This window comes from Barbatula barbatula (assembly GCF_947034865.1).
Source record: "Barbatula barbatula genome assembly, chromosome: 19".
Lineage (NCBI taxonomy): Eukaryota > Metazoa > Chordata > Actinopteri > Cypriniformes > Nemacheilidae > Barbatula > Barbatula barbatula.
Genome location: NC_136782.1, coordinates 12,671,898 through 12,686,160, shown reverse-complemented (window position 1 = coordinate 12,686,160; position 14,263 = coordinate 12,671,898). Strand labels below are relative to the sequence as shown.

Genomic DNA, 14,263 nt, shown 5'->3' with positions numbered 1-14,263 from the left:
GCCTTGTAAACTAACATTACTGTTTAGCGTGCTGACAAAATGTTTATATGCTCTCCTACTTGTAAGTCGCTTTGGATAAAAGCGTCTGCCAAATGAATGAATTAATAAATGTACAGTATGCAGTTCTCAGATTCATTTTGAACAGCATGGATTTTAAATGCCGGTTCTAAACATTACTGCACAATTATCGTAGGCCAAATTCTTTTCCAAAAATGCGGTGGTTGAACTCACACATTCACCTGCCTATTCAGCCCCTTTCCGGCGTACCTTACACCGATCATTTGTTTTAAATTGGAAATTCTTGCTATAGGTTTTTTTTGCAGGGAAGTCTGAGACAGTTCTGTTTTACATTTAGGCTTTAAATAAATTGTTAAAGGGATAGTTTACCCAAAGATTTAAATAAATTATTTATTCGCCCTCATGTCATCTCAAACCTGTATGATTTTCTTTCTTCTGCAGAACACAAGGATATATTTTGAGGAATGTTGGAAACCGAACAACATTGTCCCTTATCCACTTCCATTGTATGAACCCAAAACCACTGAGACATTTCTCAAAATATCTACTTTTGTATGCCACAGATGAACGAGTCATATACAGGGAAATGCCATGAGGATGAATAAATAATGACACATTTTTTAGCTTTGGTTGATCTGTACCTTTAAAAAGCTATTTTCCCTTATGGTTAATTGTGTACAGCATCAAAATGTCCAAATGTGATGATAAAAATAAAAGCACATTTCTGTGTATGGTCTACACCCACCATGTCTATCACTACACCTCGATTCAGTTTTCAAATCATACGTCTGCTTCGTGCTTACATCTATCGAGAGGAGAGAGAGGGAGCTTGTAATGTTGTGTTGTAGAGTCTTGAAGACCATTTAAGGCCATCTAATTCAATCCTAGCCCCAAAGACAAGACGTAAAACTAATCTACTGTGGGTACCAGTGATGTGCTCATATCTGGCGGTAATGCGCCATGTAATCTAGTTTTGGAAAATATGTCACCTAACAGCTGTGAGTAAGACTCAGAGGATTGGGAAATGCAGCATCCTATTCATCTTTTGGATGACAAATAATAGCAATTTAAAGAGATGAGAATTTGTTTAAAAGTATGTTTATGACTGTTTATTCACTAAACATCTTTGTGGTCACCCGCTTCTTACATTTCTTGATTTTTCCACAGAATCAAAAATCATATAACACGAGGAAGTAAGTAATAAAAGAATGTTTATTTCTCACAGGTTATAGTTCTTAAATCTATTTGTAATTAAATTGAAAGTTGTATCTACGTGGGTATAAATGTAATATAAAACACTTCATTTATGCACAACCTCGGAAAATCTGATCCCTGAAAATAAGCTTGATGTAAATAAAAGTTTAAAATTATCCCCTGCGGTATAAAAATTAAATTTCCAGATTTTAAGTGAATGCATTCTAAGAAAGGAAGAAAACAACAGGTTTAGAAAAGAAAAGGTATCTTGTTAAAAAACACAACATGCTGTTTTATTCTCATTGGTGTAACAGTCCCGCCTCGTTTTCCACCTTCTCAATCTCTGGTGGAGACTGTGACTGTTAGACGCTCCCTCAGTTAATGCTGAAGGTTACAGCGTGCGGAAAGCGCGCGCTCAGATGCTGCGCTCGGACGCGCATGGCGAACGCTCCGCTTTGGAGCGAACTGGATACACGCGTCTCTGGAAACTGCAGTTACACACCAGGAAACGAAAAATTCATCCTATTTGAATCCCCAAAAATGAAGTCTTTGGGGAAGTAGCTCTGTTTGCCGGTTTACAGTCGCATTCGCCCGTGGAGAGGTAAACGAGAGAGAAGATGAATACAGTTACAGTTACATAGATTGACATGTCTGTCCGATGGAGGAGAGTGGATTTAACATATAAGAAACTGGATACTTCCGCTCTTTGGGTTAAAGTCGCGGTTTGAAGGTACAGCACTGCTAATTTTACTTGTTTGTGAACTGCATTTATTGCTGATCGATCATTAGGACAAAGAGTCCGTGTTTACCTTCTGTAACAGTTATAAACTGACACTTATAGACAAACTTTAAACTACCTGGGGAAATATTAGCCTACTGCAAGTGTCAGCTTACAAGTGATTTCATCTTTCCAGATTTTGATGATAAATAAGCTTTTCACGATTTTGCTGCTCATGTGTGTTTTATGTGTGTGGCGTAGGAAACAGGAAACAGGACTGACATCTAATGTATTTTATTTAATCAACTTTAAATCAAACAACAGTACACAACAGTCCACTTGACGTCCACTGATTCCTTTATGTTTCTTGTTTTAGTTCAAAATAACCATCGTTCAGCTTGAATAAACCGATTTCCAATGGACGAAAGCGCATGGTTTGAGCATGTAGACCTCGGCTTTTCATCATTTTACACTTAAAGATAAATGCACGTCCTAAATTGCTCTTCAAAATCAATTTTAACACCAACAAACAGAAACAGCGAAATGAGTGTGTTAAGTCTGTCTGCTTGAAAAGGCGTACAGTGCTACAGCTGTGTTGTGTCATCATCGTAGAAAGTCTTAACAGCTTTTATGATCAGAACTGAACTGACACTGAGACGCTAAAGAGGCAATTATGTGAGGGAAAAGCAATTATGATTCAGTGGTGGTCCATGTAGAAAAGAGTTGGTAGCAAATTGCATTTTAACTGTGATGTTGAATGCTTTACAGTAAGTGTTGATATATTGCTTTTGCAGTTCTCCCTTCTAATATGTTTTTTTATGGCACCACTGTGGACTGAAGCTCTGCTGAGATCAGAAAGATGTTATGTTTGGGTGCGGCAATGTCCCATCATCCTTTGTCATCTTTTCCCTTCAGTATCCGTATAATTGACACAAGTAAGGACAGTTTTGTTGAATGAAAACTCGCTAATTTATTGAATGCATTTTGCATTGCAGTAATATGCCTTCCGAAAAAACATTGAACATGATGTACCTGGAAAATATGTGTTAGCCATCCTAAGAAAAAAAATGATTAGAAGTTTATTTTAAAACACAGTATGTTTGATTCACTGTTACAGTCATTTATATGCAAGAGTCAGTCAGTGTCGCATAAGGAAGGGATGTGTATTGTGCATTTATAAAACTACCAAATGTTTCTAATATCAAAACCAGAAAAACTTAACAAATTCTCTTGACATGTGTAAAACTTTAACCTCTGTTGTAAATCTAATATCATTTAGATAACCAGAATAGGTCAGTTTGTCATCCTATGCAAATTCCCTCCATCCATTTGCTCATTATGTCTAATAAAGCTTGTGCCGAGCTCAGTCGAATTTTGCTAATTCTGCTAAATCTCACACATTCATGACAACTGCTCACTGTGCATTTTCTTTTTTTTCTGATTCACAGAGACAGTATGAACTACGAGCTCCTTTGTCGAGATTTTTTTGTAAAACTGTTGCCCAGCAGAATCTACGTGTTATAAGATGATGTTGCTTATCATTTCTGCATGGTTTCTTGGACGTTGTACAAGGGAGAACAGTAGGGAGGGAGGAGACTTCTGTCCTAGTTAGTCAAGTCACATCCAGAGTTCAAACACAGCCTTTTCAGGACAGCTGTGTGAACAATCTCTCATAAAAAACTAATAGACTTTGCAGCGCATCTGCAGCGCAAGGCCATTGCCATGTACTTTCTGTAAACGCAGGTGTTCCAATACGGATTAATTTATCAAAGCAAAATGTGAAGGGACATGTTGTATAATCTAGTCTCTGTGATAAGACACACCCATGTATAGAAAACATCATTAAACAAAATTATACTTTTGTTTGTGGTTCTAGAGCCTCTGATTGGTTTCAACAATCTCCATCTGATGGACGTCTTCACGCAGTATGCCTACAATGAGAGCTTCTTTGAAAATGTATCCCAGGACTTTAATGCCACGGGACAAGGGGGGAGGCACCAGTATAATTATTATGCCATGCTTCTCACGCTCCTCATTTTTGTCATCGTCTTTGGCAACGTGCTGGTGTGCATGGCCGTCTCCAGGGAGAAAGCCTTGCAGACCACCACCAACTACCTGATAGTCAGCCTGGCCGTGGCTGACCTGCTAGTGGCGACGCTTGTAATGCCATGGGTGGTTTACCTCGAGGTAGGTTCCAGATGGTCTCTGATGGTCTTTGCCAAGGTTTAAAGAGATTAAATAGATTAAAAAAAGTTCTGTCATCATTTATTTACCCTCATGTTATCCTTTCTTATGTGGAATACAAAAGAAGATATTTTGAGAAATGCTTTTGTGTCCATATAATGGAGGTCAGTGGGGGCAAATGTTGTTTGGTTATCAGTGTTTTTCAAAATATCTTATTTGAAAAGTCAAACAGGTTTGAGGGTGAGTAAGGGTGAGTTAATGGTTCAAGAATGTTCATTTATGGACAAATTGTCCCTATAAATGGTTGCCTAATAATAAATAGATGGATTATTAGATTGTTCTCAGTAGACTGAAATTTCTTTTGCCAACTGCAAGAAAACCATGAAAAGCTTCAGGAACCTCATTGCACAGTCAATCAATTTTCGGTAGCCACTTGTATACGTCTAATTCTAGCACTATCTGATCTTAGCTACAGATATTACTATTTTTACCCATGATTTGTATAACAGAAACCGTCCTTGTATGTCATTGACCCATATTTATTACAAAGGCTATCAAATTGCAAGGAAAATCCATAGGCTGAAACATACCTTCAGATCTTAGTCTATTGCAACCTTCAATGAGTATTATTATATCCCCCCGTTTTAAATTAGCTATCTGATTTACATGTTGTTTTTCTCCTAATGATCAGAACTGAGTAACTGCATTCGCGGTCAATAGTTTAAGTCGTAAATTATTTAGATTAAATAATTGTTCACACTTAAACAGAGCTGCTGGCACAATAAGTAGAACTGCTGCGAGAGGATCTTTTATTGCAGCGAGAAGCAGTCTGTTTATTAGTTTAATTAGAAAAAAATTGCTGCTCCTGCAGCGCGATGTGAAAATCCTCAGTATTGTTATTTGGACTGATGAGCGTATATTAGCTGTCGTTTCAGAAGTCGGCCACTTTCCTTAAACAACGGGAGAACACATCGAAACATGAGTCACAAATGTTACCTAATTGCGCTAGAAAGACGTCAGTATCAATTGAGTATGTAAGATTTACTGCATCTTATACAAAGCCATTTAAACAGGTTTTTATTGATAGTTGTGTGAACCCATCTCTCCCTCATCTCTCATCGTCAGCTACAGTACGTCTGAGATGGGTGCTAGACAGACTAATTTCATCTAAGTTAGGGGATATGGTGCTGAACCATTTTCCAGCAAGTCGCAGCCACTTTCATTAGAGGTGCAAAATAATTTTTTAATCAATGACAGTGATGCAAACTCCAGAGGCAGCGACTGAAGCCCATCAAGAGGTATCTGAGGCCCTCAGCTTGCCTGAGGACACACATTAATCAGAGGTACCTCAGAAAACTCTGCCAGCCAACTCCGAAGCTGCAAACCGTGGATGAGGCTGACCTCTGCTATATTGCTTCTCTGCCAGTTTTATCGCATAAACCAGAGAGATTGCCAATAGTTTATTGGTTAAAACATTATTACGGAGTGACTGAAACGGACGCAATCCGAGTCTTGGACTTTCGAGTGAGAAGAGCAAGAGGTCGTTACCATGGATTTTTATCATCTAAAAATATGAGTATTGTGGATTGATTCCCAGAGCTCATTTTAAAACAGATTGTAGCTTGCGGTGTAGGTTGCATTCAGATGCATTGTTCTATAATTAGAAGAGCTTTTAGCTATCTATGTCTGTACTCCCAGGTGGTTGGAGAGTGGCGCTTCAGCACAATTCATTGTGACATCTTCGTCACCCTGGACGTGATGATGTGTACAGCGAGCATACTCAATCTGTGTGCCATCAGTATTGACAGGTAGGTGATTCTGCACTGCAATCACAAGAGCGCTAGTCGTATGCTAACCAAGATGTTATGAGGTTGTCGGGCACATAAGAGGGAACAACCTAAATTCAATTTTATTTTATCTATATAGCGCTTTTCACAATGTGCATTGTTCCAAAGCAACTTCACAGGAGCAAAGAAAAAGAAAAAAGGAAAAACACAGAAAAGGAAAAACATCATATGGCTGGATTGACCATAATGACATTGTGGTCTACATAAAACTTCGGTGTACAAGTTCTTTGGTTTTTAGTAGGAATATTTAACCCTTAAGAATATCTATAAACTAACATTGAGTTGCCTTAACAGTTGCATTAACAGGCATTCACCCAAATATTTTAAGTTGAACCAACACATTTTTACAGTGTTCCTGCAATACAGATCATCATTTTTTGATCATCTTTTTATGTTTTATCTCAGAAATTATATTTTATGACATAATTTGTGACCGAACAGCTAAAGTTGTTTTTTGGCGATTTACTGTTTTCTACATAATATCATCTTACATACATTCTGTGAAAATATAACCTTGATACCTTTAACATGACTGAGTAAGACCATGTCAGAGATTGGAACTGTAGGGAAATTAAAGGTTGAAATCCAACTTTGATGCTTGTTATCTCAGAGTTGAGATATGGTTTTCACAGACTGGGTCATATTTTGCACTTCAGCTTCTCATCCAATTCCAGTCTGGGGAAGATAAACTACTGGCTCTTTACAAAAAGGGAGGAGCCACTTGATATGTCACACCCTTCATGTCTCAGCAGAAATTGTCAACACATAAAAAAACAAAACTGCACTTTTTAAGTTATGCTGCCAATTCTAATGTAGCAAGAAATGTGCTTTTTGGATACTGAAGATATAGTTAGAGCATCTGGCAGAAGGGCACCATATATTTTGTTTAAAATGTAACATGACATGTCAATCACAATACTATTATTAAACGATACAGGAAACAATTTTGATTTCTTTAAGTTAAATGATACACCATGTGTGTCATACATCACAGGTCGTACCTCACGTGGAATGAGAGAATATGGAGGACTGTAAGATAACAAAAAATTCATTCTGTCTGTCATCTCCCACAGGTATACAGCTGTGGCCATGCCCATGTTATACAACACACGCTACAGCTCAAAAAGAAGAGTCACGGTTATGATCTCTGTTGTGTGGATTCTGTCTTTTGCTATATCATGTCCGCTGCTCTTTGGACTTAATAATACTGGTAAGTATAAATATTTACTTTTGGATCATGCCAAACCCATTTATAATAAAGCAAAGAAAATGTGTGATGATATTTTTTTATATAAATAGATATATAGAATTACATTGAATAATAACCACAAAGGAAAAGCTGGATAAACTTGTCCTTACTTGTCCTTTAAAAAAACAAGTATTTTGGAATAATGTAGCATCTTGCACATACAAGACTGGTGTTAAAAATGGGTGTTTGGACAGGTGAAATTAAGTTAGGTCATCTATTCATTTGAAAGTTATATTAGAAGTCATTTCTCTGTCTGAATGCTGATGGTGAAAGGAAGGGTTCAGGGACATGTTGACAGATTCTGCTGCATGTTGCTCGACTGCTGAGAAGTTGAGTATTACACTCCACAGGCGTCTGCGTTGTTGAGATACAAGTGTATATATTGTTCCACAAAGACCCCTGAGCTGAGACTTACAATATCAATAAAGTGGTCAATAAAATGCTTTTTATAGCCTAAACCAGTGGTTTCCGACTGAATCTCTATGTCTTTATGTATATTAACCTTATTTTATTTCTGTTCACTTATTGTCAATTGAGAGCTTTTGATAGGTGTATGGATTGGGCTATTGTCAGGCAGATTAGTCACTTTCCCTCTGTTTTATATTGCAGTCACCCAAGACGAAGCCCTGTGTGTGATCGCCAACCCTGCCTTTGTAGTCTACTCCTCCATTGTTTCCTTCTACGTGCCCTTCATCATTACCCTACTAGTATACGTACAGATTTATGTGGTACTGCGTAAGCGACGGAAACGGGTGAACACCAAGCGCACCTTACCGGTTACAGACGTGGACATGAGCTCCACTATAAAGGTACCGCTATAAATAGAGCAATGATCAATGCCTATTTACCTGGCTCACCAGTGCAGTTTAATAAATTGAGATTGTTAAAAAAGTGCAGTGCTGATAAATTCTTTTTTGATTCATCAGCACTGTCGTCCCATAGCAAAGTAATTCCCATCTGCAGGATAACAGTAATGAACAGCAGGGTAGTTCTGAACGCACTCCTGAAATATACAGTAGAGGAGGTTGTTTATGCGTTGTGCCAATGTTTGCCGTAAATCTTTGTTATTTTGCCTCAACTTTGAGATATTAGGTGTCAGTAAAATGAATAACTTAATGAACATATTGCATGAGGACAGATGTTACCGGTACATGATGTACAGTTGTGCTATGATATAAATGTGACAGTGACAAAGCTTTATAATGTGAGATTTTTTTATGTACAAACATAGTACTACGTACAATTGGGCTCGGGGATAATGGGTCAAATAATAATCATGATTATTTTGCTCAAACTTTGAATCACAATTATTCTGTCACTTTACAACTTTTTTTCTGTCACTTCATCAAATTCATCAAACTTTACAGTTGAATTTCAGCTATACGCACAAACATCTGTATACTCTGCCCACAAAAATGTCTGACCTTATTATGATGACATTTTGTGCTTGCTATTAACACATTAACACATTGCGACGATTATTTCGCAATGTATTTTACACAGCCCCTTTAACTAGCGATAACTGTTTAAAATGGTGAAATGACTTTGTGTTGGTTTACATTTTTGCCTGATTACCTGAGAGTGCCTCATCCATTAATTTATTATTACCAATGTTGCATTCTTTGAGGAAATATCCTGGATCTGCTTCATCGTTTCACACCTGTTTCCTAGAACGGAAGCTACAAACAAACTGCCCTGCATCTACGATTTAGTGTATCTAAAATGACCTTTTCTTTTTTCTTGTATTGATTCCATGGTCATACAGCAAATCAATGCGCAGCGTGCAGGAAATGACTGCTGCTTCATATCTCTGTTATTATAATGCATTGTTAGTCACAGCAATGTTTTAAGCAGAGCAGACACACGCAGGTTTCACCACGGAGCTTATGCTGCTGCAGAATAAATTCAATATACCATTATTCAAAGAAACTGATAGCTTATCTACCCACCCCGAGCCTCTGCAAGGGCATCACTGCATTATAGGGAGCCATTTGTGGTTAGGGAGCTGTGATGCTATGTCCTGACAGCAAAAGTAAACATCACATCTCCTATCAGTGGTTTCTGCGTCGGCCGTCTCCTCCACAGCATTCTGATGTACAAAGAGGCTTTAGATCAACATCATGTTTATTTCAGGAGAGCTTTTGTTTCAAAGTACAACACATTCTTATCTCTTCGTACTGTATTGCAAGTGTTTGGATTTAGATCTATACGATTTCATGAAAATGTAAGCTGTAGCAGTCTGTCTGTTTTGAATTTACTGTACAAATAATTTAAAGACTTTTTGGCATAAAAACAATATAACAATATGACATTTACGAAATATTAGTGTTACCAATTTACTCCAATTTTTCTAACCGGGACATCACAATAGAACATCTAATTCGCTTCTGGTACAAATCTGACACAGCGGTCTGGTCTATATCTCCAGTGTGTGTGTGTGTTTGTGTGTATTTGTGTGTGTGTGTTTTCAGAGGTGCACCCACCCTGATGATGTGAAACTGTGCACTGTGATCGTCAAGTCCGGTGGGAGTTTTCCTGTGAACAACAAAAATGTGGTATGACCAATATAGCTCTGCCTTTCAAAATAGAGTTCACACCAGGAGTTTTTTGCCTCTAAAAGCTTGTCTTATCAGCCGCTATGACTACAGATGACATTTGAAAAATGATAGCGTGTCTGAAAATATTAAATGATAATTTCATTTTCCATACACTGTAGCATTATATTGATTGAGCCCATACACAAGAGGACTGCCGAGTTAACAGTTACTTTTTTTGCTGTGTATTGCCATCATAGGGAAGATAATGTGCTCTTCCGAATAACATTTATCCCTAAATTTCTTCTCCGTTGACAGATCTTCATAAAGGAGGTGGTAAACAATGCGGACAACATCCGAATGGATGAAATCTCGAACTTAAATCCTCTCAGACAGAAGAAGCAGGATCAAGGTGGTACGAGTCAGGAACACAGCAGGCTGGTTAACACTAACCTAAGAGAGACTGACATCTCACCCCCATCGCCTGAAGCTGGTGTCAAACCTGAAAGAAACGGCAACACCAGCAATATTGCGAAAGTGGCCAAAGCATTTGAGAGCCAGGTGTCGCCTAATGGAAAAACGCAGACGTCAGTGAAGTCTCTTAACAAGCGCAAAATCTCCCAGCAGAAGGAAAAGAAAGCTACACAGATGTTAGCAATTGTCCTTGGTAAGAATGTACTTAGGGGGAATGTGCCGTTTTTTCTCTGAAGTATGTTAAATACTTCTTTTGCAGGTTAAAGTCGGCATGAAGCCGAAGTAGCGACTGTCTTTTTTCGGTATCTTGATGTATACCCGTGACGTATAAACGACTTCTGAAATGAGAAAAAAAATGTAGGGCGGGACTTTTATTTCATCCACCAACTGATTGGACCGTTAAAAGGTGAAAGATTTGAACGCCAGTTTGCAGTCAGTCAGTCATTGCAACCCCGCCATCGCACCATTCCTCGTGACCAGAAGAGAGGTTGTTTCGAGAGGGGGAGGAGGTTAACGTTTTTGATTAAAGATTACAAGTGCGAATGTTTTAAAAAATAATAATGATGTACACGGATAAATCGTTTATTATAAATACTTCACCACTGTGTAAAACAATTAGAACGATAATTTTTTTATTTCATGCCGACTTTAAATTGCAGAGATAAACTTAAAGGGACAGTCTGTCTTCATTTACTCACCCTCAAGTTGTTCCAAATCTGTATAAATTGATTTGTTCTGATGATAACAGAGATATATATTTGGAAGAATGCTTGTAACCAAACAGTTCTTGGCAACTATTGACAACCATAGTTGATTAAAATTACAATGGTGGAGCCCCAGAACTGTTTGCTTTCCAATATTCTCAGAAATGTCTTCTTTTGTGTGAGATGTTCCTACTGTGGTAGTCAATGGTGGCACAGCACTGTTTGGTTACAAGCATTCTTCAAAATATTTCTCTATGTTCATCAAAACAAAGAAATGTATAGAGGTTTGGAACAACTTGAGGGTGAGTAAATGAAGCAGAGTTTTCATTTTTGGGAGAACTGTTCCATTAAAAAGCTATTCATTGTGGTGCTTTAAGCATTGCTACAATAATCTACAATAACACAATATTGCTTAATATTAAAAGCTCCTCAAATCCACAAGATAAAACAATGTAATGTGTTTTTATCTACAGTAGGTTTTCAACTCTTAAGTGCAGTTCATCCCTAAAGTGCTGTCAAAAATATTCCGACCCCTCAGACTGTTACTTTGTTTTGACAACTGTGAAGTACACTTCACCTCACTTCATTCTGCATTATTTTCAGGTGTATTCATCATCTGCTGGCTGCCGTTCTTCATCACACACATTGTGAACACGTACTGCCAGGTCCCACTTGAACTTTACACTGCCTTTACGTGGTTGGGCTATGTGAACAGCGCCGTTAATCCAATCATATACACCACGTTCAATGTTGAGTTTCGCAAAGCTTTCATTAAGATTCTTCACTGTTGAGCGATAACTGGCTTCAAAGGACCAGATGGGAAGGAAACGATACCTCAAGCAAAGGATGACAATAAAACTCCAGGTGGTCTGGTGACAACGTCTGCTACATTTCATTGGAATTACACCAAGGCTTAAAGAATGTATATAAAGTGTTTGTATCATAAAATGTATTTTGGTTTCCAGATCATGTTGCACAAAAGAACACGTGTATATTACGACACAAAACGCAGTGGAAAATAAACATCACATGCATAAATTTGACATACATCTGTTTGTCAGTATTAGCTTCTCAACTGGCCCAAAATCTAAATGCTTTTTAGATGATCATAAGCTGGAAACAGCATTTTCAATGATGAAAGTCACATGTGATGATATAAGCTGTGGCTTTTGGTGGTATTTAATTGACCATGCATTGCATTGGAGTTGTATTTTTTCTGTGGAAAAATGTAGTTACACTAGTAATGTTTGCAACTTTTTACCATTTTATCAAGTGTTTGTCAGACATTCACTTAACCACAGATAAAAACCTTTAAAAACAACTGTCATTTATGTACCAATGTACAAGCATTTACAGTTTTCAACCAAAAAATGTAATTAAAACCATTCCTGTTGCTGACATAAGAAATAGCCTTGACCGTGGTTTGTCAACCTTCCCGGTGGAAGCATCCACCATTTTGGTTCCCTGTTTTGGCCTTGAGGAAGTAAACAAAATACTTGAGGGAGTGAAAGAGGAGGTCCAGAACAATCTACTTACGTCCCTGCGGAGTTGACTGTGGAGAACGTTGCCCAAGCGTGCGAAAAGCAACATCAGCAAAATGACTGTGTTATTTCCATTTAAAGTTTCTTTTTACTTTTTATTACTGTTTGTATGAATACTGTATGTAGCTTTCCATATGACACACGTTGAATGTGATGGGCCTGCTGGGCCTGCTGTTGCAATGAAATGCATGTTTTGTTCTCATGAGATGTATGTCACACAATGATGTAAGATTATGAATAAAGTAATTGTGCTCTGGTGGGATGCTGTATCGATCAAAATATCAGCAAAAAGATTCCTTTTGAGTATTGGGTTTTTATGTAAACAAGTAAGAGGATACATGAGCATTGAAACCAAGTTAGTCTCTGGCCTGAGGGGTGAGTGTAATTGATGCGGCACAGAGCATGCATGTTCTAGGGACAACACAATAACATTAGCCCCATGGCAACCATCTGCGGACAGACACAGCTGATCCAAACCACAGATCTGTAAACTACAACACTCGGATGTTCAAACTTCAGTTCAGTACAACAATGCACTGCTAATATGGACTGCAACACACATGGTGTTGTCTAGTGTAGATGTAGCTTGAAGCCCCTATTGATAAGTTTATATTTGCATTATGTTATTGAAATAAATTTCTATGCAGATTAAATCACCTGCGTAATATCTTGAGTGTAAAGTTACTAAAAGCTTGATTTTATGAAATGCCTTTGTGTTTAAAATACAACATCAATAATTGATGCATCAATAAAATAACATTTTGTGAAGGTACAGGGTTCCATTATATGTCATCTGCTTGGGTTGGGTGCAACATTTTAAGAACACCAGAGTAAAAGTGCATTATTGTATTATTAATATCTTAATTCTTGCATTCCAAAATGTTTTGCACATTTCGGCTTTTTATATTACTAATAGATGCATCAGGAATGCAATAAAATTAACAACATTTCATGAAGGTACAGGGTCACATTATAAATTGTCTGTCTGCGCCGATTGAAAAGCACAGATCACTGTCAGAATTTTCAGGGCCTCTCATAGAGGTATGCAATGATGGCCTAAATATTAGATCGGCAAAGTGCTTGACTTTAATAGCTCGGAATGTGCAGGGGACCTGTCATTCATTTCACATTTGTAAAATGATATGTGCCATGATCCAACATTTTTCAGCAATTCTCTGCTTTGCAGTCACAAATCAATACAGATTTGTGACATAAGAACGAAAGAAAAGTAAACTTTACATTAGAAATCTTAGCAGCAGTAAAACTTTTTTCAGCAAGTTTTTCATAATTAGCTGAGTAAATCACCTGTTGAAATAACTCATTAGCATGAGCACAAACACAGAGCGGGATGCCCTGCATTCCCTGAAAGAGCTGTCAAGGATCTGAACAATTTTCAATTAACGTAATTGCTCCTTTTTTTTCTGCGAGACAAATGCAAGCAAGACAGCTCGCACGGTTAGACATACAGCTTTCAACAGCGCGTGATTGTCGTCGGCACTTAACACAACCCGAAGGAGGTCAGGAGGGTTGAATATTTATGTGACGGAACCTAACGAGATAGGAAGGGTGCGATTTATAATTTATCTGACAGAGGTGTTCATGCTTCTAAACAGATGGAGAAGTATGGGCCATTTGCATACGATCATTCGAATGACTAATGCTGCGTTCTAGAAAACAGGGATGTCGATCTTTTCTACCTCAAACCCGGAAATAAACATATGGAACTGCACTAGCCTCAGAAGAGCGAACTTGGATGCCCGCAATGACTTCTGAGACTTCAAGCGGATTCCATACACGGTA

At 37.9% G+C, this 14,263-nt stretch overlaps 1 protein-coding gene across 1 annotated transcript; it reads left to right on the top strand.

The window, feature by feature from the left end:
* The first annotated feature begins 1,588 nt into the window (after positions 1-1,588).
* drd2a (dopamine receptor D2a) lies at positions 1,589-13,114 on the top strand. The gene is made up of 8 exons (XM_079480854.1): positions 1,589-1,942; positions 3,807-4,117; positions 5,813-5,922; positions 7,035-7,171; positions 7,820-8,019; positions 9,682-9,765; positions 10,063-10,411; positions 11,526-13,114. Exons 2-8 carry the CDS (start codon positions 3,839-3,841, stop codon positions 11,711-11,713), a joined length of 1,347 nt encoding a protein of 448 aa, XP_079336980.1. The 5' UTR covers positions 1,589-1,942; positions 3,807-3,838; the 3' UTR covers positions 11,714-13,114.
* The last annotated feature ends 1,149 nt before the right edge of the window (positions 13,115-14,263 follow it).

Bases quoted from the DNA above. Each gene is read 5' to 3' on its own strand.
- drd2a (XM_079480854.1), top strand. From the start codon at position 3,839: ATGGACGTCTTCACGCAGTATGCCTACAATGAGAGCTTCTTTGAAAAT. The intron at 4,118-5,812 runs GTAGGTTCCAGA...CTGTACTCCCAG, and splicing joins CATGGGTGGTTTACCTCGAG to GTGGTTGGAGAGTGGCGCTT. The intron at 8,020-9,681 runs GTACCGCTATAA...GTGTGTTTTCAG, and splicing joins ACATGAGCTCCACTATAAAG to AGGTGCACCCACCCTGATGA.